The 23,108-nt window shown below is 41.4% G+C and overlaps 1 protein-coding gene across 1 annotated transcript; it reads right to left on the reverse strand.

Moving 5' to 3' along the window:
- Positions 1 to 1,568: 1,568 nt before the first annotated feature.
- LOC100756617 (alcohol dehydrogenase 1) lies at positions 1,569 to 14,196 on the reverse strand. Its single transcript, XM_027395809.2, has 9 exons — positions 14,158 to 14,196; positions 11,932 to 12,033; positions 11,231 to 11,369; positions 10,042 to 10,129; positions 9,731 to 9,950; positions 5,574 to 5,834; positions 3,677 to 3,812; positions 2,288 to 2,426; positions 1,569 to 1,657 (listed from the first exon to the last, which is right to left on the reverse strand). The coding sequence occupies exons 1-9, from the start codon at positions 14,173 to 14,175 to the stop codon at positions 1,633 to 1,635; spliced, it is 1,128 nt and encodes a 375-aa protein (XP_027251610.2). The 5' UTR covers positions 14,176 to 14,196; the 3' UTR covers positions 1,569 to 1,632.
- Between the last annotated feature and the right edge of the window lie 8,912 nt (positions 14,197 to 23,108).

The following is a 23,108-nucleotide window of genomic DNA, read 5'->3' on the forward strand; positions in this document are numbered from 1 at the left end:
GCATTGTTCTCCAACTTTAAATGCGCGCCCCCACACACACACGATATCTAGTGATCTGTCTCATCAGCTTTGATACTTAAATGTTACTATGTTACTTACTAACATGCAAGATACTTGAAGGAGCAGGCTGAGGTGAAGAAACCAGTTCTTTTTCTCTCTCTAATTAAATCTGCTCTGACTTAGTCTTGTGAGATAATGAGAAACCTTTGGTCTCTCTCTTGATAATTATAGCAGTGCCAGGCAAACTGTTTTCTGACCCTGAGTCATAGGTGAATGAAATGAGCAAGCCAAGTCCACATATATGTTTATATAGGTGCACCCACATCTCAAAGGTCCACATACCTGTTCTTACAAGTGCACACACATTTCCAAAGTCAACACACCTGTTCATATAGGAGCACACACATCTCCAAAGTCTACATGCCTATTCCTACAAGGGCATATACATCTCCAGAGTCAACATACCTGTTCATAAAAGTGCACATACATGTCCAAAAGTTCACACACATGTTCACAGAAGTGCAATACATCTCCAAAAGTCTACATACAAGTGCATACATATCTTCAAAGTCAACATACATGTTCATGCAAGTGTACATAATTCTCCAAAGTCAAAAACCTGTTCATGCAAGTGTACATAATTCTCTAAAGTCAAAAACCTGTTCATACAAGTGTACATACTTCTCCAAAGTCAACATACCTGTTTATTCAAGTACGTATACCTCCCCAAAGTCCACAACCCTGTTCATACAAGGACAAATGGATCTCCCCAGAAGAGTATTTGACTTCAGGTAAACTCCCCCCATCTCATTATCATTCTTACATCATTTTCTATTTTTATTGTATTATCCACTTCTTGATTATTGTTACATAATTGACAGACAATTAAAGTATCAGGATGAAGTTGTTATTTTAACATTTAAAGGGAATTCTCAGTATGGCTATCAGAGCATGGGGTAACAGAATGATAAGTGGATATAGAAAATAATCAAATGTCAGTTTGTTCTTTCTTCAGGTCTGGAATAACATTTTTTGACCTGTGCCTGGCTCTCTGGTCCTACAGCAGCCTACTTGTTAAACACCACAAGCATTAACTTGCAGCCCATCCATCCCATAGCATTCCTGGAGGTGCTGAGTCAGCATTTCCAACTGGTTCTTATTTCAGGTAACAGTTCCGTGTTCCCCGGCATGCTGTGCTGTTACCCATCCTCACATAGTTCATAAAGAAGAAAGTACAGACAGTGGAAACTGTGGCGGGAAGGCTGAGCACAGGGATCGTCCTGTGTGTATGGCACAGAAAGATCTCTCTGCTCCACTGAGTTCCAGTGGCTGTGGATTCCAGAGAGAAAGGAATGACAGATGTCACAGATGCACTGTCCCCAGTAGGAAAGATGACAAAGGTCCTTCAAAGAAGAAGGAAGTCTGGTACCCACCAGTTGCCCAGCCTCATGAGGTGTGATAGCTCTTGCTAGGGTTGAAAACACTTTCAAAGAAAATCCAGTATCTCCTGGAACGCTTTCATGAGCACTTTATTGGCAGTTTCTCTAAGGAACAAAATTAACTCTGTGATGTGACTGGTGCTGTGATTCAGTGTGGTGGAGGCATCAGCAGGAGGAAGGCATCAGTGTGGTCTCAGAACGTCAGGACAGTACGGATACTGAAAATGAAACATAGGGTGTTGTTTCCACGTTCCCACGACTCACAGTCCCCATGGGAGTGAAGAAAGCACGTGCTGTGAGTCTACAGAAAATCCATCCCTGTTCCCAAACGTTCCATGCCCATCCCTGTGACCAAGGTCAAGTCCGTAAGTAGGCTATCCACCTAGTTCAGGTCTTGCCTCGTCTCCAGCTCTAAACTCACACAGAGTATCTTAATATGACTGCCATTTAGATTTTGATTCCTAGTTGGCATTCTTAAATAATATAAAGCCTGCATGCCTGGTCTAAGAAATGTAACAGTGGCCAATAACAGGCAGTCATTCTTGCTGCTTGCACAGAGTTTGTTGGACCTTTTTAGGCCTTGTTTCATTTAAACTTCATTCTAAACAGCAGCACTATAAGGTAGGCTATCATATTTTGTCCATTTTTGAAATGTGAAAAATGAGGCTTAGGTTTGTAGATTGCTCAAGCTCACAGGTCTGTGTGTAGAGCCTGAACTGGTAACAAAAGCCAGCTACCCCATTTTGTTCTTATCCCATTTCTCCTTCATCTTCTTTAATCCATTTTCCCTGCCATAAAAATAATATATTTCTGCGCCTGCCCCATATAAATAGAATGTCAAGACTTACCTCTTTCCAGCACGAAGCAGATCAAATCCTTCATTTATTTTCTCAAAAGGTAAAACATGGGTAATTAATGGTTCCAGTGGAAACTTCTTGGCCATAAAATCAGCCACAAGCTTGGGGACGGCATCTTTACTCTTGTACCCTGGAAGGAGAGCAGCACCACCGTGAGAAGCAGTCACTGCAGGCGGGAGTCAGATAGGAGACTTCCCAAGGCAACCAAAGTTCCTGAAAGTGTGCAAGTCCAGAGGCTCAAACACCCCCTGCACTGCACTAACATCTTAGGATATGTCACCTGACAGACAGGACCCCTGGCTGATGAGGGCAGCTTAGGAGTTCTTCCAGGGGAAATTATATGACAGGTGTTTATACTCAGAGAAAGGGAGCTGTCCACAGTCAGGTAATGAGCACAGGCATAAACTACTGCCTTGACTTTTCTGCATCCTCTGAGGCATTGGGGGCCTCACAAAGACACAGGCAGAAGGAGCCAGAGAAGCCCTGGGGACACAGAGAAGCCTGTCTTGGGATTTCCTGCATTAGTTCTTGCTCTAGAGAGATCAATGATTTTCATGTTTTTAAAACATGTTGCCTTCTAAAATCACAACTTTTCTGTCTAAAAGGGAAGAAATTCTGAAACAAGTTAAGAATTTGACCCTTAAAGCTGGCGAGATGCCTCAGTTAATAAAGTTCTTTCTTGTTTGCTTTCTGGCATAATATTTTTATAGACTATCTGGGAATTTCCCATAATGCCCTCTGATCCCATTCACATCCTGTACCCCATCACACTCACTTCCCAGTCCTCCCAGGTTCAGCCCACAATGCTTGTGATCTGTCCCAGGGGAAACAATATACCACGTCCAGTATATATTCACTGGAGCATGGTCAGACTCCCAGTGGCCAGCCCATTAAAGAAAACTGAGTCCTTCCCTGTGTCCACCACCACCAGCGGCCACCAACTGTGAAGTACTACACTTTAGTATCCCTAGCACAATCTTTGAGAGTTCTCTTCAATAGCTTCCATTGTCTGGTCTGTTTTTTGTGGAGCCGGGGAAGTGGGAGAAGTTGTCACAGAGCTGAGTTTTATCTCCAGAATAAAAAACAACAACGACAACAAAAAACAAGCACGTAAACAAAAACAATAATAGCAGCTGATTCAGTTCTGGGGGAGCTTGTAATTCCGGGTCTGGAGAGAGGACACTGGTAGATTCCAGGGCTAACTGGCCAGGAAATCTAGCCTGACTGTGAGCCTCAAGCCACTGTGACATCCTGTCTCAAAGGACAAGGCATATGGCTCCTGAGTAAGGACATCAAATGTTCTCTGGCCTCTACACATCCACACTTCCATCTTGACACAAGAAGACAGACAGAACTTGATCCTTAGCTGTAAATACATACCACCAAATATTGCTCCTTTCCAAGTGCGACCCCCTAACAGCAACATGGGGTTCACGGAGAGGTTTTGGGCATTAGGAGGCACCCCTATAATGACACTTACTCCACATGCTGCATGGCAGCCTACCAGGGCAGACATCTGGAATAAAAATAATATTTAAAGTGGATTCTCTTGTGGGGTCTACTCACAATATATGGTTTCATGTCATATGAAGAAATGTGTGGAAAACATTTTGTGAATGAAAACGTGAATGAATGAATTCATGTTTAACTCTACCTTACAAACTAATAAAGAAGCAAACCTCATTGTGAGCATGGTAAGTCTGAGTTCTTCAAGAAGAACATTGCTTTCTGATCATATAACTCACAAGTAATCCATGAGTAGGTTAATTCTCTTTTTGTTTGTCCATTAATTACAGTTTTGAAGCCTGTACTCTGAGCTAGAAATTTTGATGATGAAGACGTAATAATGAAAACATCTAAAGTTCCCTCTCATCCACTTGTCAAGCTCCCATTTTAATAAGAACCTGCTCTGATGCTAATATCAAGAGCAGGCATGCATTACTTGGTTATGCCCCCAAAATATGCATTGGTTTGACAGTATTCTGTTATCTGTAGACATCCAGGAAGTTTGCTTCTTTCAGTTGGGTTTTTGTTTTTACACATTCAATAATGGAAAATGATTTAGAATCCTCCAAGATACATGTTGACACATCTTTTGATTTTGACATTTAGAGAACCAGATGTCCTCAGAACATGTGGTATCAGACTTTTGGATCTTCAAATCAACTGAAAACCCAGTTTAATATTAGCAAGTAGGGAAAACAGAGAGTGAATCACAGAAGAGCAAAGGCCCCGGGAAAAGCCAGAACCCTTATCTTAGAAGGACTCTCTGTCCAAAGAGGAGACGGTATCCTCTCTTGGATCTTTATGGCATCTTGTCTCAGTTCAAGACTGAGAAGAAGCTCACTGTGAGGGTACCATAGCCATTCTCTGTAACCAACTCTGCCAAGGCTTTCTGGAGAACTTCAGTAATGGTGATGTTAGTCTCTAAGTCATTTCTCTAGCATTCTAGAGGTCTCTTGTTGAGTGAGAAGTAACTAGAGAAGTATTCTTTAGCAATGGATGGCACTTCCAACTATTTGAAAGTCTTTTCATGGGTATTTCTAAAACACAAGCACTGTAAATTTAGCAATAATATTTCTTATCATTATCCAGCTCACCTTAACTTAGTGCTAACTACATGGCAGTTGGCTCTATGGTAAGTATGTTACATGCATTATGTCATATAGATCACTAACAAGCCCACAAAATGTGTATCTCTTAAATTTAGCGGGTATGGCAGAATCTGTGAATTCTATTCTGGAAAGTATGTACTCCAACATGTAGATCTGGCTTCCTTCAAGTTCCCGGCACTGTGCTGTCTCTGTGTTGAAAACATCATGTTCTATTAAAGCAATCACTCCTCTACATGTTTTATACTAATAAAATAGTGCTTGGCCCCAAATTTTTCATTATTCCTTTTGGACATACGATGAAACTTGAAAAGCTTTTTGAAATATTTAATTTCAAATATTAAATAATATTAAAGATGTGGAAGAATATCAGACTCATCCATTTAAGACCAGAATTTGTTTAAATTTGCTTGATAAATTGATTCTGACTAAAAAAAGCTCCATTGAAAGCTTTCCTCCGTTAAAGGAGGAGCATTGTTTGAGACAAGTTTGTAGAAGTGAGAAAATGAAAGTTTCTCCAACAGCGAATTAAGCAATCTGAGTAGAAACAGGAGATGGAGAGTTTCCACTCATCTCTTTCTCCAGCAGATTTCTATTGTGCTGTCTAAAGCATATTACAGATGACAGAAGAACGGATCTCCAGGCAGGCATGCCATAGTACCTACCATGGTGTCCAGTCGGCCGACTACTTCAAAGGAAAAGTCCACCCCTCCATCCGTCATTTCCTGGAGTACTTCCTCAATGGGTTTGTTATAGTCTTGAGGGTTGATGCACTCGGTTGCACCGAATTCTTTGGCCTTTGCAAACTTGTCTTTGTTGGTGTCCACACCAATGATCCTGGCTGCTCCAGCTGTTTTACAGCCAATGATGACAGACAAACCGACACCTCCAAGGCCAAAGACAGCACAGCTGGAGCCTCGGGTCACCTATGATTTCAGAATACATAAAAGATAGGTAGAACAGTGATTGTTAGGAAGTTCTCCAGGCTGCACAGGCATCTTGTTTTGCCTCTATCATGGCTACTCAGACTTCATTCCATCTGCTGGCAAAACCTCTTCTGGCTGCAGTTGCCAAAGGGGGTACAACATTGCTTCCAAAATATGCTCAATATTAGCCACATCTGGAGAGGATTTTCCCCCTCATGATCTAGTAACAGCCTCTACCAATTAATTGGATTATCTGCAGGATGAACCCCATTTCTATTCCAATGGGAAACCCCAGTTGAGACCAGCTTATTGGATGACCTTTGAACTGGACACAGAAATGGTTTTAATCTCCAAGGCATTACACACAATAACATCTTACACATACACAAAAGCAATTTTATAAATGAAACAAATGATCAAGGTAACTCCAGGAGATTACAGTGTACTCCAACTACCCATCGATCATGAACTTGGGTCACTAACTGTGAGTTGTCACAAGCAGGGTAATTAGAGCAGCAGAAGGCTGGTAAGCATTGCAAAGTCATTCCTGGCTTAAAGCAACAGGAAGGTGGATATGAAACTTTAAGGAAATCCAGGATGGGCCAGTGTTATCTCTGTGGGACTTTGCCAATGAATTTTGAAAGAAACAATTGAGAAATACTGAAACAAAAGCAGTCTGTATTTTAATAAAGGTAATTAAAATCCATGATCATCAGAAACCATAGCTTGCAAATAAGCTCACTCAGTCCTCCTGTAGAAACAGATTAGCAACCATACAGGGACTAACTACATTTAGGGCAAAAGTCACAAAAACTGGAAAAGACAGGATATTCATTTCTTTGATTGCCTTGGGGCTATTTGGTAAAACCAATCACCTGTTCCCAATAGTCTCACTTCCATTTTCTCTTATTGGTATCTATTTTATTATTCATCCATCAAATGCTAAGTGGTATGGGCACATCACTACTTTCTACCTTCCCTAGCACAAAGCAAGACATTTGATTGTGATGGAATAGCCACCATGCACTCTCATTTCAGACTCAGCAGACAATTTGAGAGGATTTCTATTCTCTCCTTTCCTAATTGCAAGCAATAAACATTTAGGCAAATAGCTTTATGTCTCCGGATTTTTGTTTCATAAATTCAAAGATAGTAGCAGATTTTGCCTAAGATTTATAACTTCTAAGTGTGTGTGTGTGTGTGTGTGTGTGTGTGTGTATGCGCGCGCGTGTGCATGCGTGTGCGTGGATGTGTGCGTGCGTGGATGTGTGCATTTGTGTGTGGTTTTGTCCACAGGGAAGAAGATACAGGGATGAGGTATCAAATGCAGACTCTAAACTCTCTTGTGTCTTCTAGGATCCACTCAGTGGGTGGCCATGCCCCAGGTTCATGGAGTAGGGCTGGGAGAGGGCAAAAATATAGAATGAGTGACTACATGAGTTCCCAGCTCTAAAACTTGGCAGTGATATAGAAAACAAATATAGGAAATAATGATTGAATGTAAATATTTACTTTCTCTTAACTCAGTATCAGCATAATTTTCATCTGAAATAAGCAGGTGGATCTTCTTCATGCATTTACATTCCTCTTGGGCTTATTTTTCTATTAATAATTTAACCAACACAATATGACACTGTAAATGATGTAGGGGAATCCTAGAGTGATAGACTGATGTTTTAACGGCTCTACTAACAAACTTACTTAGGAAATATGATGTCACACAAAGTAGAGTTTAGCTAAAGGAGCCCTGTCTTTAACACTACTATAGGCAGCATACTAAGCACTGTGTCAGAAACTGTAGGAAAAGGTTTACCTCTAACACAATTAAGTCTAGGTTTGCTGGGGAAATGTTTCTGTTAAGGATGGTTCACAATCCTCCTAACAAAAGGAGACAACCCTGGCCCAGAGCTGGCCATTAACAAAGACTGTGCCTCATCCTGGTGCTCTTTCAAGGAACAGCAGGCAGTTCAGAGGGGCTGCACTGGCCACAGTGCCATTAAGTCCTGGTTCATCATTAAGACTCAGTTTCTTTTCAGGAAATTTCACCATGCAGGCAGGCTGGCTTTAGCTAACAGTGTTGGTATATATTTTACAAATACTGTGACAGTATCACTGCTATGCAGTTCTCCCCACATTAGGCTCTCTTGAGATGACATCTCCACTTTACCAACCCCCCATTTGTCCCAAGTGGCCAGCTTGACAGTTTCTGACTCTTTAAAACACGTTTATTTACTCAAAGTGTATCTTGGGACTGGGACATACAGAGCATTGCAGACCACAGCATATGTAAAATATTACAGCCTAAGATGTTAAGTTTAAAATAATTTCTATGAGAGGCCAGATTCTCTTTGTACTAGCCAGAACTGGATGCATAAGGTTATAGTGCTTTTCTTGAGTGTGTGAAGTGAATTCTTTCTGGAGTTGGAGAGTCTAATTTCTCTTCTACACAAACACCCTCTGATGCCTGTGAGCAATTGCTTCCCTTTTGGTCCCAATGCTATGCACATAATTTGGTCCATCGGTGCTGGGAAACTTTATACAGAAGTAGCAATTAATATTCTAGGTATCAACTCAAGAATATTTGCTACTATGAATTTGAGTATATATAAAATATATGCTGGGTGATTTGTATTCTCAAATGGGCCCCAAAGAAAGGATTCCTTCCCACTGGGGCATTAGCAGTAAGAGCTACAGTCTCTGGTTCTCATATTACCTAGGCTTTAATATAGGGCTTTAATGAGGTATCAGAATGCAATGCAAGTCATGCCCCACCCCCAGACTTAAGTGTACCTGGACATTTTGCAATTTACGTCCAGGGGAGAGGCTTGAGGCACCTGCTTTTCTCAGGATCCTACCTGCCTTTCTGGTTCTGAGAGATATGCATGCCCTATTGTCAGAGAGTTGCTAAATGTGTCTGGGCATATAAAAACTAGAGGCCTTATTGGATAGCAAAGACCTCAGTAGAACTTTTAGAAGAAGGAACTTTTGTAGACATTTTAGAAAGAACTTTAGAGAAATTTTAAAGAGAACATTAAGAGAGCTTTTGGAGTAAGAATTTTTGAGGAGAGAACTTTTAGAGATAAATCTTTTTAAATTAATCTCCTTGTTCACTCTCTCTCCCATCCTCCCATGTCCCTACCAACCCTCCCCCAACCAACCCTCCACAGGCTCTCCAAGGATAGTGAGGCTTTCCATGGGGGATCATTAAAGTCTGTCATCATTTTGGGGAGGGCCTAGGCCCTCCTCTGTGTATCTGGGCTGAAATAGTATCCCTCCATAGGGAATGGGCTCCCAAAGTCCATTTGTGCGCTAGGGGTAAATACTGATCCCACTATTAGAGGTCCCATAGACTGCCCAGGCCTCCTAACTGGCACACACATTCAAAGGGCTTGGTTTGGTCCTATTATAGTTCCCCAGCTTTTCGACTGGGGTCCCTGTGCTCTCACTAAGTCAGGTCAGCTGTTTCTGTAGGTTTCTCCAGCATGGTTAGAGAGAAATCATAAGAGAGCTTTTGAGAAAGAATTTAGGGACGAACATTTTCTTGAAAAAAAGAGAGCCATGAGAGGAACACGTGTGTGAGTCAGTTTATTTTCCTTTCACCCTCAGACTCCTTTTTTTAAAAAATTTTATTTTATTTTATTAGTTCAAATTAGGAACAAGCTTGTTTCAGATGTCAATCCCTTCTCCCTCTGCCTCCCCTAACCCCCAACATCCCACCTGCCCCTAGCCATCCCCCCTCCACTCCACAGGCAGGGTAAGGCCCTCAAAGGGGGCTCCCCAAAGCCTCAGACTCATTTTAGAAAAACCCTGCCCACCTGCTGTCTAGCCCCTAGCCTAGAATATGAGAGATCATGGAGGCTGAATGTTCTCGTTACATGGGCCACTGTCCATCTTACCTTGGCAAATTGGACAGCAGAGCCATAACCAGTTGTGAACCCGCAGCCTATGAGGCAGACTTTCTCGAGTGGTGAAGCATCATCGATTTTAGCCACTGCTATCTCATCTACCACAGTGTACTGGGAGTAAGTGCTGGTGCTGAGGAAGTTGTGGATTGACTTCCCCTTGCAGGTGAACCTGCTGGTGCCATCCAGTAGAGTCCCCCGAGGTTGTACCAAACTGGTCAGTGAAACACAGGCATAAAAAACATATGAGACAGAATAAAAGCAGTGTGCCGCCTAATTGTGCAAGAAGACAGTAAGAAACCTACTCATTTTTTATACATAAGTTGCTTTCTGGGTGCTTGCAAACCCTGCATTTTCCACACTGGGGAGAAAAGAGCGGGATGACTTTATCGCCTGGAGGGGAAATAACAAAACAACAAAATGACTTACATGTCTACCCAGGAATTAGCAAAGCAAGCACATGAGGAGCAATATAGGGGATGCTGTAGTCAGCCCCTAGCAGGCGTGGCTTTAGTATCCCCTACACATGAGGCCCACACGTAGAGAGTTGTGTCATTGAAAGGTCTGCATGAGATACGGCCCAACCACTCTATGTCATGTGTGGTTCAAAACCTCCCAGCCTTGCTATCAATCCAGGTTTATATGTGCCTGAAGAGTCCCAAAGAGAAAAGGGAAATGGAAAAACAGCCATTTCCATCAGTCAGCAGTTAACTTTTGTTGTGTGCCTCAATTTCTCTTGGGGACTTTCCACATATTAGCCTAATCAAACCTTGGATGTTCTCACTGCTAAGTATAAATATATACCTTAGTATCAATGAGTTGCCAACCTCTATGTTAGTATAGGATGTTGGAGAGAGCTGACATTTTGTCTAATAGTTACAATAAAACTCAAATCAAACCAAACACAACATAGATATTTTCTAATAAACACGATAAACTTGCTCATAGGATAAAATTAAAATGAGAACTTTGATAGTGAATTGTTGTTACTTTTTAAAAGGATTTGTTTGGTTTTTATGTTCATGTGGGAGTATCCGTGTGTGTATGCCACTTGTGTGTGGGTGCCCTTGGAGTCCAGCAGGGGGCAATGCATCCTCTAGAGCTGGAGTTACAGATGGTTGTGAATTGTCCAACTGGGAGGTCTAGAAGAACAGGATGTGACTTTAATCACAGAGTCATTTCTCCATTGCCCAGGTGTTGCTTTTCAAAGTGATTGTGCTTCTCTTAGTATTAAATGAATACTTTTAAAAAAATCTTAGTTATTTTTTGAGGAAGCATAATAAAATGTGACAAAGAAGTAAGAAGTTACTTTGGAGATCTCAGTCCCTAACAATGAATTAGATATTTCCTTTAAGTAATAAAAGGTGACTTTTGCTTTCTGTTAATTATTTATGCTAAGTAAATAACGTCTCCCACTGCCTCAGCTTCCTCTTTTGGGAAGGTCTCTCGGCATCAGAACCAAAACCCAAGCCCTGAGGGTAAAGGATTCTGTACCTGGTTTTACAGAAGTCACCCCTTCTCCAACGCTTTCCACAATACCGGCTCCCTCGTGGCCTAAAACTATGGGAAGAGGTGTAACAAAGTTTCCAGTAGCAGCATGATCGTCTGTGCGGCAGATGCCCGTGGCCACCATCTATAAATTAGAGATAGAGTTCACTCAGTGAAGTTCCTGACCATGGGGTTTAACACTGTGTTCTGAACTTGTGCTTCTGAGGAGTTTGCTAACATTCCCCATTGCTTACAAATTCAAAGATTCGATTTAGGTCCAAGATTCCCCTGGGCTTTCATCTATCTTTTCCCAATCAAACAGCTTAAGCGTCAATGATCATCTTGTGAGTAAGTTTCCCTAAAATATGTATTTTAAATAATATACATATTTCATGCTGTGTTATGGAAACAGAAATAGGAAATGAGCACCAAGAAACTGCCTCATATTAATTGCTTTTAGGAATCAAGATGCTTAGCACTTGACAAACACATAATATTTTAAAAAGTTTTCAGGGATTATGTTAAACATACATTTTAGTCACTTCAAACTTTTAGGGGTTGTTATCAATAGCTTGCCTTAGCAACAGATTAATTCGTTGTCATAAAAGCCTCTTAAAGGGGCTGTTAATTGTTTTTTTGGATGGGTCTATGGAGTATTTTCAGAGGTTTCCAAACCTAACTTTATAGATGGTCAAAGGGGGCATTACCTTAATGCGAACTTCATGGGCCTTGGGAGCTGCGACTTCTATGTCCTCGATGGAGAAGGGCTTCTGAGTCTCCCATAGCACAGCAGCTTTGCACTTGATTACCTGGGAGATAAAGGGTTACTCACTCCTCGATGAGATCTGTCCTGGTGTCTGCCAGCTATTGCTACATAGAAACAGAAGCTTCTCACTTACAAAGAGCTATTTTTTTCCTTGACAGTCACTGGTACTGTTATGGAAGAGGTTGTCTGAAGAAAACCATTGAGTATATGTTTAATTCTAATGATAATTATTAATGTGTTTTTGAAGTGTTGGGGACAGAACCCAGAACTTTGTGCATTCAGGCAAGTACTCTGTCACAGAGTTAGCTCGCAGGCTTTGGATTTCTGAGACAATATTCTAATAAGCAGCCCAGGCTGACCTTGAACTAGGAACCTTTCTGTCTTGGCCTTCCTAGTGCTGGGATTTCTGAGATGTTCTACCATACCTGGTTACATTATTATTTTGCTGTTCTAAGCAATATAAACACAAACCAGTGATCACCACAGTGCTGTTATTGACCCTGTACCTAAGAGCCTGGGATTCCCTGGTCCCTCAATTCTTGTTTGCTTGATGTAATTGGGTTCCCAATTAACTTTTCAGTCATTCTTTTTCCTAGCTACTTTTCTTTGAAATGTAATATGCCACCCAAAAAAATAACCATAAAGTTAATCAGAATAAAAATACTGACAACCAGTCCCTTCTGTGATTCTCAACCCATTCTTTCAACAGGAAATGGTGTCACACTGTGTAAGCAGAAGCCTCTGAACATTCCAATACCTCGTTCTCACTGTGAACTTTTGGACTTTTGACCCACTCCTAAGATAGTGCCTGTGCCAACAGAAACATAGGCATTTATTTATTTATTTATTTATTTATTTATTTATTTATTTAGTTTTTCGAGGCAGGGTTTCTCTGTGTAGCTTTGGAGCCTATCCTGGCACTCTGGAGACCAGGCTGGCCTTGAACTCACAGAGACCCGCCTGCCTCTGCCTCCGAGTGCTGGGATAACATAGGCTTTTATAATTAAGCAGTTTGACAGCACTAATCAGTTAATTATGATGAATGACTGCTTTTGTGTCATGGTACTACACAGATAGAACAAAGAACTGTGACTTTGTAGAAACTGAGTACCATATGTGCGTATTCTAAGTGTTGACAATTGATTTAGTTTTTCTTAGGAGTAGAGACTGTTCTACAGAACTTCTAGAAATTTTGTGAGCTGTCCAAATCACAATTGTACAGGAATGTAATCTTACTGTGGCCGAACCTAAAGCATTGAAATCAATCCACCTCTTGTCAGAAATTTATCTAATGGTTGCAGGGACAGTCCTACCAAGTTCCCAGAGTCAAATACTGTTATGAAACTCTGGGCAGACTTAACCTTTTGTTTTTCATACAAAAATATAGTATTACTCTGTGAGTTCGAGACCAGCCTGGTCAACAAGAGCTAGTTTCAGGACAGCCGCCAAAGCCATAGAGAGACCCTGTCTCAAAAAACCAAAAACCAAACAAACAAAAATATAGGATTACAAAGAATAGCACTCTATTTTTTAATTTTCCATAAAAGATCTTTTTTAATAGATGTTTTTATAATTATTAGAAACAAGCTTCTTTTACATATCAATCCCTGTTCCCTCTCCTTCCTCTCCCCCAATTCCGGTGCCCCTCCATCCCCCATCTCAACCCCTTTCTGCTCCCCAGGGAGGGTGAGTCCTTCCATGGGGGATCTTCAAAGTCTGTCATATCATTTGGAGCAGGGCCTAGACCCTCCCAGTGTATCTAGGCTGAGAGAATATTCCTCTATGTGGAGAGGGCTCCCAAAATCCATTTGTATACTATGGATAAATACTGATAAAAGATCTTTTTTAAACTTCCTATTTACAAAGTAGTTACAATTGGCTTAGAATAACTTTCCCCTACTGCAAACTTAATGAGGAAGTGACTACATTTCCAGATCTAGATTCTATGTACTCTTTTATAATTTCAAATATTTTTTTAGAATCCCCTCCCTATATCACATAATCTTTAAATTTACGAAAGAAATATTTTTGTCTTAAATATAAAATATCGTGTTATTGTGACATTATTAATTACAATTTTAAAGCCTTAACTAAATAAAAAAAATTAGATTTTCACTAGGATACTCTGAAAATACTTTTTAAAATTAAAATTTAATTTTTTTCTTACTTCTCCAGCTGTGCCCATGTTGTTTGTCCTTGCTGCTAGCTGGAGGTTGATGGATGGGTCCCTGTATGCCAATGGGGTGCAGGAATTTTGTTAGCTGTGAGGTCAGCACATGTGCTCTGGTCCTTTATGACACACCCATCAGTTTATTCTCCCTGCTAGTTAAGTGAAATGAAGGGGCCCTGGCTTGTCAAGGAAAACTTGCTCTGGGGATGTGCTGTTGGGCACATTTTGTTTTCATTAAGTTCAAAGTTTCTTTCTGTTCAATCTCTCCCTCACTCAATCCACTCTTTTCCTTTCTCAGTCAGGATAGAGCTCTGTTTTCCTTTGCCTAAAAGAAGGTGCGACTTAAAGCCCACATGGTGCCTGGTAAGGAGGAGAGGCCATGACGCAGGGTAGATGGAGCAGACAGATAAGATTCAGAGAGGAAGGTTTGGCCTTCATTCCTCTTCAAGGAAAGCACCCTCAGGCACAGCCAAAACCTTTCTCTGACACTGCTTCTGGGCTCTGATGCTGCTCCTGCTCTGAGGCTCCCCCTTGACACTGCTCTGGGCAGGAAGCTCAGGCCTTTCTCTGATGCTTCTTCCAGGCTGGGATTTGGGCCTCTCACTGATGCTGCTCAGAGCCTGTAGCTCAAACCTACCTCTGAGCTGCTACCAGGTCAGAGGCTGGGACCTCACTCTCATGAAGATGCCTTTCTAACAGATGACATCATTGTGATATGCTGAGGGTATGAATTTGCCCTTCTAGCAGATGACTTTATTGTGATGTGCTGAGGGTAAGATTGGAGTTCACATTCAGCCCTAGGGGAGGTATAAAGTGGGCCAATTACATTAGAAAACAGCCTTGCTATTGTTTTTATACTGTTCAATTTTTGTACAGCATATTAACTAGAAAATCTCTTATTTATTTGAAAAGAATGCAAACATATCTGGAGGACTTACAGTATTTCAAATGACATGTCCATCCTCTGGGGCAGGTATAATTTTTTTTTTAAATAAATTCAGTGGGATACCATCTATTAAAAAAGTAGTAAACACTTCATATTTCAAAATCGTTGTTGCACAGTGGAGAGAGAGCTTATGATTATTTCTAGAATTTTTCATGTAATACTGTCAAACTATTATTGATCCTATGTAACTAAAGCTGTGGGTTAGGCAGTGGGGTGGGGTGGGTTAGGAGGGCTTCATATGGAATTATAGAATGGCTTGGCGAGCTGTATTCGTGGGTAACGGAGCTTGCCACCAAGTTTGACAACCTGAGCTCAGGCCCTGGGACCCATATGTAGAGAGTAGAGATCAGACCCTCTTCAAGTTGTTTGTTCTCTGTCTCTGTCTCTGTCTCTGTCTGTCTCTCTCTCTCTCTCTCTCTCTCTCTGTGTGACTCTCACACACTCATAAAAATATATGGAAAATAAATCAATAAAATTATAGATTATAGAAGCAACCTGAAAGGAGAAGGCAGATCTAGATTGTCTTGGAATGCCTATGTAGGCAGATGAGCCACAAAGGGCTACAAGGAAACTTCGGGGAGGCCACAGTGGGAATACTGTGTCTTGTTTGCAGATGGCGAATAGTATTGTGGTCAAGGCTCATTGAGTTGTACAATTCAGATGAGTATATTTATGTGGAAAGTTGATGCGAGACGTAAATTTAAAATTAAGTTACCATAAAGGTGCAAATCTCAGAGCCCCAGGCTTGTTATTCACCCATCCTTCAGTGTTAGACTCCTTGAAATGTCCAAGCTATGGGACAGAGGGTAATGTGGTAAGATGAAGAGTCCAGGTGCCATCTTTTTCTTTATTTCCCCTTCTTGAACACTTAAGGGGAAATACTTTTGAACTTTTTATGTGCAATGTAACACTTTACGGTTACTCTATTAGTGTTCGCTTTCTTAAAGCTTGAGTCTACTCAAAAGAGACACTGAGTCCTGAAGTTGTTGGACTGTTTGTTCCTTCACCATTCATTCTTTATTCCAAACTTTCCTTCCCTTCTAATCAGATCCCAGACAAGGCATCTCAGGATGTTTACTTTACTAATACAAGAGTGAACAAAACATTTAGTTTGAGAAGATAGTGATCTAGCTTAATGCTACTGGCTACAGTGAAGGTAGCTACAGTCCCTGGCTGTGGAACTGTGCAATCCAGGTGTGGGGAAAATCAGAACCAAGGCTTACAGAAGCAGGATCTTTCATGTTGTCTGTTTGCTTCCACTGAAAGGGCAATTTCTCAATATTTGTTATCAGAGTGAATACCTCAAATTTACTTGCTTGGATGAAATCTTACACAACAGTGAATCAGGATTCAAATATTTCCATTTAGCATGTGATCCAGAGTATTAAACAAATTCTGCTATTGCCTGATATTTTCCGGTAAGTGACTAAGTTAAAAGCTACAACAAACCCCAATAATAAAAGAAATCCACATGTATCTACTCCTACTTACAATATGACAGAAAGCCGTAAGTCACTATTATGGTATATTTCATGTGTTCTCACACAAACTACTTCACCTGGGTTTCTTCAGCCGCCAGCTCCCACATTACTAGAACTTAATACAAAACAACTCCAATGCAATTGCCATTTTCAAATCTTTTAGCAAGTGTTTAATGGAACCACCAACACTAAGAACTTAAGTATTCTGTCATTGTGTAACATAGGCTTTGATTCACTCTGTTTCAGCTGCAGACAGGAATTTCCACTGGATTTTACCAAATCTTGCAGATGTCACTGTCACCAACCTTTGCACTTCTAACTCTAGGGCTTACAGAGGCACAAAGTCACAAGGATTTAGTATTTTATTGTGTTGTGCTTTTCGGTAATAGCACTAAAATAGGCCACAACCACCCCACAGCTGGTGGTAGTTAAGCAGCACCAAGTTCAGTTCTGTCAGCTCAGAGCTTTCTGTCAAGGGAGACTTAGCAACTGGTTTGCTCTGCTTTTCACAGAGCTTGACCATCTGCCTTGGATATGGCTGATATTTGTCTAACCAGGGTGATCCTGCCACTAGACATCTCAACTAGGACTTGTGAGAGTGGAAGGGGAGTTATTAGTGATTACGCTGTGACAGTCGTCATGGTCAACCCCAGATACAAGGCAATCCCACGGTCACAGTGACACACAGGTTTTATGTGACAATGGGCTTAGCCATCATCACAAATATATTGTTCCAAATTTCCCAAATGACCAACACGGCAAACAAAAAGTCAGTACCCATACTAGCACAAACAGAAGTGAAAATTCAAAGGATGGCATTTTGGAAAGTGGCAAGAGTTGAAGCTTGGCACTCTGCCCTTTCATTGGGTTATATCCCTTCATTTCACCTTTCCTCCCGCCAGTGCTGGGCTCCTAAGTGCTTCCCAGGGCCCTTGAAATATTAAGCATGCTCTCCCACGTCTCCTCTTCACTAAGTTCTCATTCACCACTTACTGTTTAAAAGATTTATGTGTACAATCTTCTGCCTGTATGTTTCCTGCACATCAGAAGAAGACGCCGTATTTATTATAGATGGTTGTGAGCCATCATATAGTTGCTGGGAATTGAACTAAGGATCTTTGGAAGAGAGCAACCAGTGCTCTTAACCTCTGAGCCATCTCTCCATCCCCTTCCCCCACTTTCTTTCATTTTGGCAGGGGTCATCTGGGAGTTCTGTGCCTGTGGTCCTTTAAGTGGACATTTAGCTCACCTCTTTCAGGTCTGAAGATCTGGGGCAGTTAATATTGGCCCGAAGATTAAAAAGAACAAAGCAAAATAACAAACTCCACTGACAACAGCAATTATAGTGCACCAAATTTATTTCACAGTTGGCATTTGAAGCCTTTATTTTGTTCCTCTGCACTTTCCTTATGAGGCGTTGTTAAGTGGTCTCCTCCCAAGGCCGGCTGTAGCAGTTGAAACCAAACAGCCTTCAGCACCTTCACTATTTTCAAACTAGATTCCTATGGGACTCAGCCTGCTCTGAAAATCTCTCTGCCTTTCTTCATAGTAATGCAAAGATGTGTGGCAATAATAAGGATTTTTTAAAACTTTTTATATTGATTGTCACAAAGATTGGATCATAGGACACATTATTCTGAATGCGACCCTGTGTGGTTGAGGAAGCATCCTACCAGATGTTCTGTCTGAAGACTCAATTACCCTTCCAGAAGTGAAGTTAGAATTCCTTATTCTTCCAGTTAAAATGGCCAAGGATTCCTCTTACTTTATAAGGCCAACATAGAGAGCTTTGTCCTTTTATCTGTTTACACAGATACTCTATTTCTGTAGTTATTTCCCAAGTGTAACATTGTTGGGGGAATAAACATGTATGATTTTACATTTTAATAAATATTGCTACATGGCTGACAGGAAGCCGTGATTATATGTCTAAGGGGAACATAGGCCAAGGTGTGTGTAGAGATGCAGCCTCTGCCTTTATTCTGCAGTCTGATCATTGCTAAGGCTCAGACCATATCATATGCTTCTTAGACACTGATTTCTTTTCTGGATTTTTTTGTTATTGTATATTCTATTGAATTTTTCCTAAATGAAGAAGAATGTGGATACTGGAGAGAGTAATTCTTTGCCCATCACATATGGTAAAATATTTTTCTTTCATATTGTTTTTTATTTTTCCTTTCCTTCCCTTCCTTCTTTCAGCTGTCTTTTCTTTCTCTCTTGATTTTCTGAGATAGGATCTAGCTATATAGTCCAGCCTTGCCCCAAACTTGGGACCCTCTTGTCTTCACCTCCTGAGTCCTGGTATTACAGCTACATGCTACATCATTTGTTTGTGTGTAACAATAAGTCTTTCCGACAAGCCACCTGAGCCCGGCTGCCATGGGGGCGCTTTCCACCAGGCCGCCCAAGTTCCTCCTGCCACTGTGTTAAGGTCCCAAGTAACACACAGAGACTTATATTAGGTACAAATGCTGCTTGGCCAATGACTAGGATTTCTCATCTGCTAGCTCAGTCTTAATTATCATAAATCTATATATTTTATAAGATTTATCTTATCGGACGCCAGGGGCAAGCGCTCTGTCTTCCTGGGCTCACATGGTGACTCTGCACTTTCTCCTACCTTTCCCAGAATCCTCCTTGACTCCTAGCCCCACCTATCTTGTTTCCCTATTGGCCAACAGTACTTTATTTATCAACCAATAAGACAATCATACACAGAAGGACCTCCCCCATCAGTTGTGCTTGTTTTTTATATCTGCCTTTCTGTCAGAATTTGACCAGTGGTGTTATACAAAGGCAGTTTGTGAAACTGTTGAAATCCATCTCCCACTTTGAGTACATCACAAATTGGCAAAGAATCGAATCTAAGTGTAAGACCCCTGGAAGCTCAGGCCTCCAGGATCTTTTCCCAGGACCTCGGCCACCCCAATCACCATTCGGAAGCAGAAACTTGATGCAAACAGCAAGAGGCTTTAATGAAAGGTGGGCGTTTGTACAAATGGGCTCTCTCAGCATGCAGGCTAGAGAGCAGCCTCGTCCCCCAGGCACAGGCATTTTTAAAGGCAAAAACCACAAGCTTAGGGAGGGGCTCCACTCTCTGTCCATTGAATATGTCACCAGAGTCATGGGTTCCTAGGAGGCCCTTTGTCTTGAGGGGAGGGCTGGGAATCAGATAGCCTCCTGACCCACCAGTTGTAAAACCTGCAGACATCAGGATGTGCTAACTAATCTTGCCTGAGCAAATGGTAGCTATCTCTTTGTTTCATAGGGACACTTAATTGTTAATTATTGACACATTGGCGGGTGGGGCAATCTGTTTCCTTCATGAACCCCTTGGGGGAGGGTGGCCATCTGGGAATTCTTGGTACCCAATTATCTTATGGTGTTGTAAGGGAGTAATTGCTGGCGGCTGGTAAATTCCAGGCACTAAGTCATAGTAGTAGCCTTGGTCAGTTTCTTTGCTAATTTTTAAATCTTTCATAAGCAATACATTTTCAAACTCTGAACATTTTCTTATCCCCAACTCCCCTGTCTCTGTCACTCCTATAATCTTGTTTCTCCACTCATGCAGCCACACTGTGAACATCAACTCAGAACTAACCACTAGTTTCTAGGCTGGAAATTATTTACACACACACACACACACACACACACACACACACACACACACTAGACTGTAAGAACTTGATAGCAGATATTTCCCTACATACAGTGCTACCGTAATGTCCAAATTCTTATGTTGATGCCTAATTTGCAGCAAGATGGTATTTAAGGTTGAGATCTTTGGGAGGAACTCCAGCACTCATGAGTAGAGTGGTACCCTTACACAATGAGTGAGGAGAAACTGATCCCTAGGCTAATAAAGGAAGGAAGAGTGTTGGGACCCCAAAACTATCAATTATGGTATTTCAGATACAGGCCTCAAACTCTATCCCAGGAGCTGGAATCTCTTTTTCTTTTTCTTTTTTTTTTCTTTCTTTCTTTTTTTTTTGTTTTTTGTTTTTTGTTTTTCGTGACAGGGTTTCTCTGTGGCTTTGGAGCCTGTCCTGGAACTAGCTCTTGTAGACCAGACTGTTCTCGAACTCACAGAGATCTGCCTGCCTCTGCCTCCCGAATGCTGGGATTAAAGGCATGCGCCACCAATGCCCAGCCAGGACCTGGAATCTCACATTGTCTTTTAGATGTCTGGCTGATTACCACCGGATGGCTTGGCCTTGGTGGAGAATGTCTCCTAGTTTGCATAACAACAGACCTAGGCCCTGGGTGGGCCCACACCTATTGTGAGGGCTTGTGTACTTGCCTAGGGACTGGTGAGAGGCTGGTGAGGACATGCAGTTTTAGAGGTGCCTCTAAAATAAAAGGAAATATTTGATATCAGCTTTATATATGATACTAGATGTCTTTTGATATCACCCCCACTGTTAGAAAGCTATTTAAGAGGATGCTTGAATAAACCGTGGACTCCAGACTCCAGCATGGACTGAGAGCCCTCCTGAAATGACAAGATGTCTGTGTCTAATCCTTAATGTTGTTGGGTAATTAGCTTCTCCAGGTCCACACTCTCCCACTCAGGGATGGACCTGGGGCTGTTCTGATGGTTCCAGTTACAGTCCCAAAGACATCAGTCCGGAATAGATGGCTTTTGTAGCATGGGACTTATACAGGCTGGATCCCAGCAAAATGGTGACAAAACATGGGACCTGAAAACGAGGGAAGAAGTGATGGACACCACGGAGGAATGGACATCGGAGAGGAATGGACAACGCAGGTTTATAAGTCCGAGAAGAAGCGTGCCCAGAAAAAAGAAAAAACAAGTCAGGTGGGGTGAGTGAACGGTGTTAAGTTAGGAGTAAAACTGTATATAATTGTAGAAATCGGAAACAGATAATGGTAATATAAAACAGGAAGATGCTAGTCAGTTGACAACGTGGGTTAGTTAAGCTTAAGAGTGTCTTAGTGTAGATATGAAACAGAGAAATGCCAGTCAGAGGATAAAAAAGTGAAATGTAATGAGTTAGACTCTGGAGTAAAACATGCAGATAATTGTAGATATGAAACAGAGGAATATTAGCCAGATGATCAAGAGAAGTGAGCTAGCCTTGAGAGTGAAAATGTACATAGTTAGATATGAGACAGAGAATTATTAGTCAGATGATTGTATATTTACTTGGGTATATTTTAATAGTCAGAGGAGCTGAAGCAAAGCAAAAGCAAGTACAGAAGATTTAAGAGTTTAAAAGTTTTGAAAGGATCCTTCCCTTTCAAAGAAGCCACCACTGCAACTGTATCAGAGTTGTGCAGGGGCTTTGGGGAAATGAAGGATCGAGACAGCAGGAAATATCTGCCCCTGAACTGGTCAGGAATGCAATGGAGAACAGAAACCTCCTTACCTACTAAGCAGCGGCTGGATGAGAAAGAATGTTCAGGGCAGAGTGATCGGGATGAGCATGAAGACAGAGTTACTAAGCATCAGGGTGGAGAGTCTTCTCCTCCCTCATTTTTTAACCAGGAATGCAGACAGACAAAAACCTAGTGGTAAAATTCAGCAAGAGCCAAGAGGCTTAAAAAATTTAGTGGAGTCACTCTCACAGGAGATAAGAAATTTGCATGTTTCCTCAGATCAGAGAAATGTTCTTTTGTCTATGATAGCAACAAGCATAGATCAGCCTAAGGTACAGACACCCATCAAGTCATGGCAGACAGCCACAACAGGTTAGGTGTCTCCAATGCAAGCTAGTATTGCAGAATCGGGGCATAGAAAAAGATGATAAGGGATTTCAGACATTTCCTATATTGGAGCATAGAGATACTCAGAGAAACATAAGCAGGATACATGCGCAGATAACATTTAAGCAGCTCAAGAGACTAAAGATGGCTTATGTTCAGTATAGACTAAGAGCGCTTTTCACCCAGATGCTAGTAGAGAATATTGATGTAGAAGCTTTAACCCCAGGATATTGGAAGCAGATAGCCAAGGCCTGCCTGTCAGGGGGAGATTATTTGTTATGAAAAGCAGAATTTGCAGAGCAGTGTCAGATCACAGATGAAAAACTTAGAGCCCATAACCTTCCCGTTTCTTATGAGATGCTTGCCAAGGAAGGACAACATAAAGATATAAATCAGCAGTTGGGTTTTGAGATAGCAGTGTATACCCAGATTGGTGCAGCTGCCAAGAGAACTTGGAAGAAGCCTCCAGCCAATAGGACACAGACCAAAGGCTTTGTAAAGAGCAGGCAGGGACCTAGGGAGTTATTTCAGAATTTTGTCTTTAGACTAATGTAGAATCATCCAAAATAATGGGAGATACAGATATTAAGGTTTTGATTGTGAAACAATTAGCTTATGAGAATGCTACTACAGCATGCCAGGCCACACTAAGGCCTATGGAAAGGAAAATGACATAGATGAATTTATTAAGAGATGTTTAGATATCAGACCAGCAGGAGCTTCAGGTAAGAATGTATTATTCCTACAGAAAAAGCAAGGAATAAGGAGGAAGAAAGGCACAGAGCCTTCTA

The sequence above is a fragment of the Cricetulus griseus genome (assembly GCF_003668045.3).
Source record: "Cricetulus griseus strain 17A/GY chromosome 1 unlocalized genomic scaffold, alternate assembly CriGri-PICRH-1.0 chr1_0, whole genome shotgun sequence".
In the NCBI taxonomy this organism is placed as follows: Eukaryota; Metazoa; Chordata; class Mammalia; order Rodentia; family Cricetidae; genus Cricetulus; species Cricetulus griseus.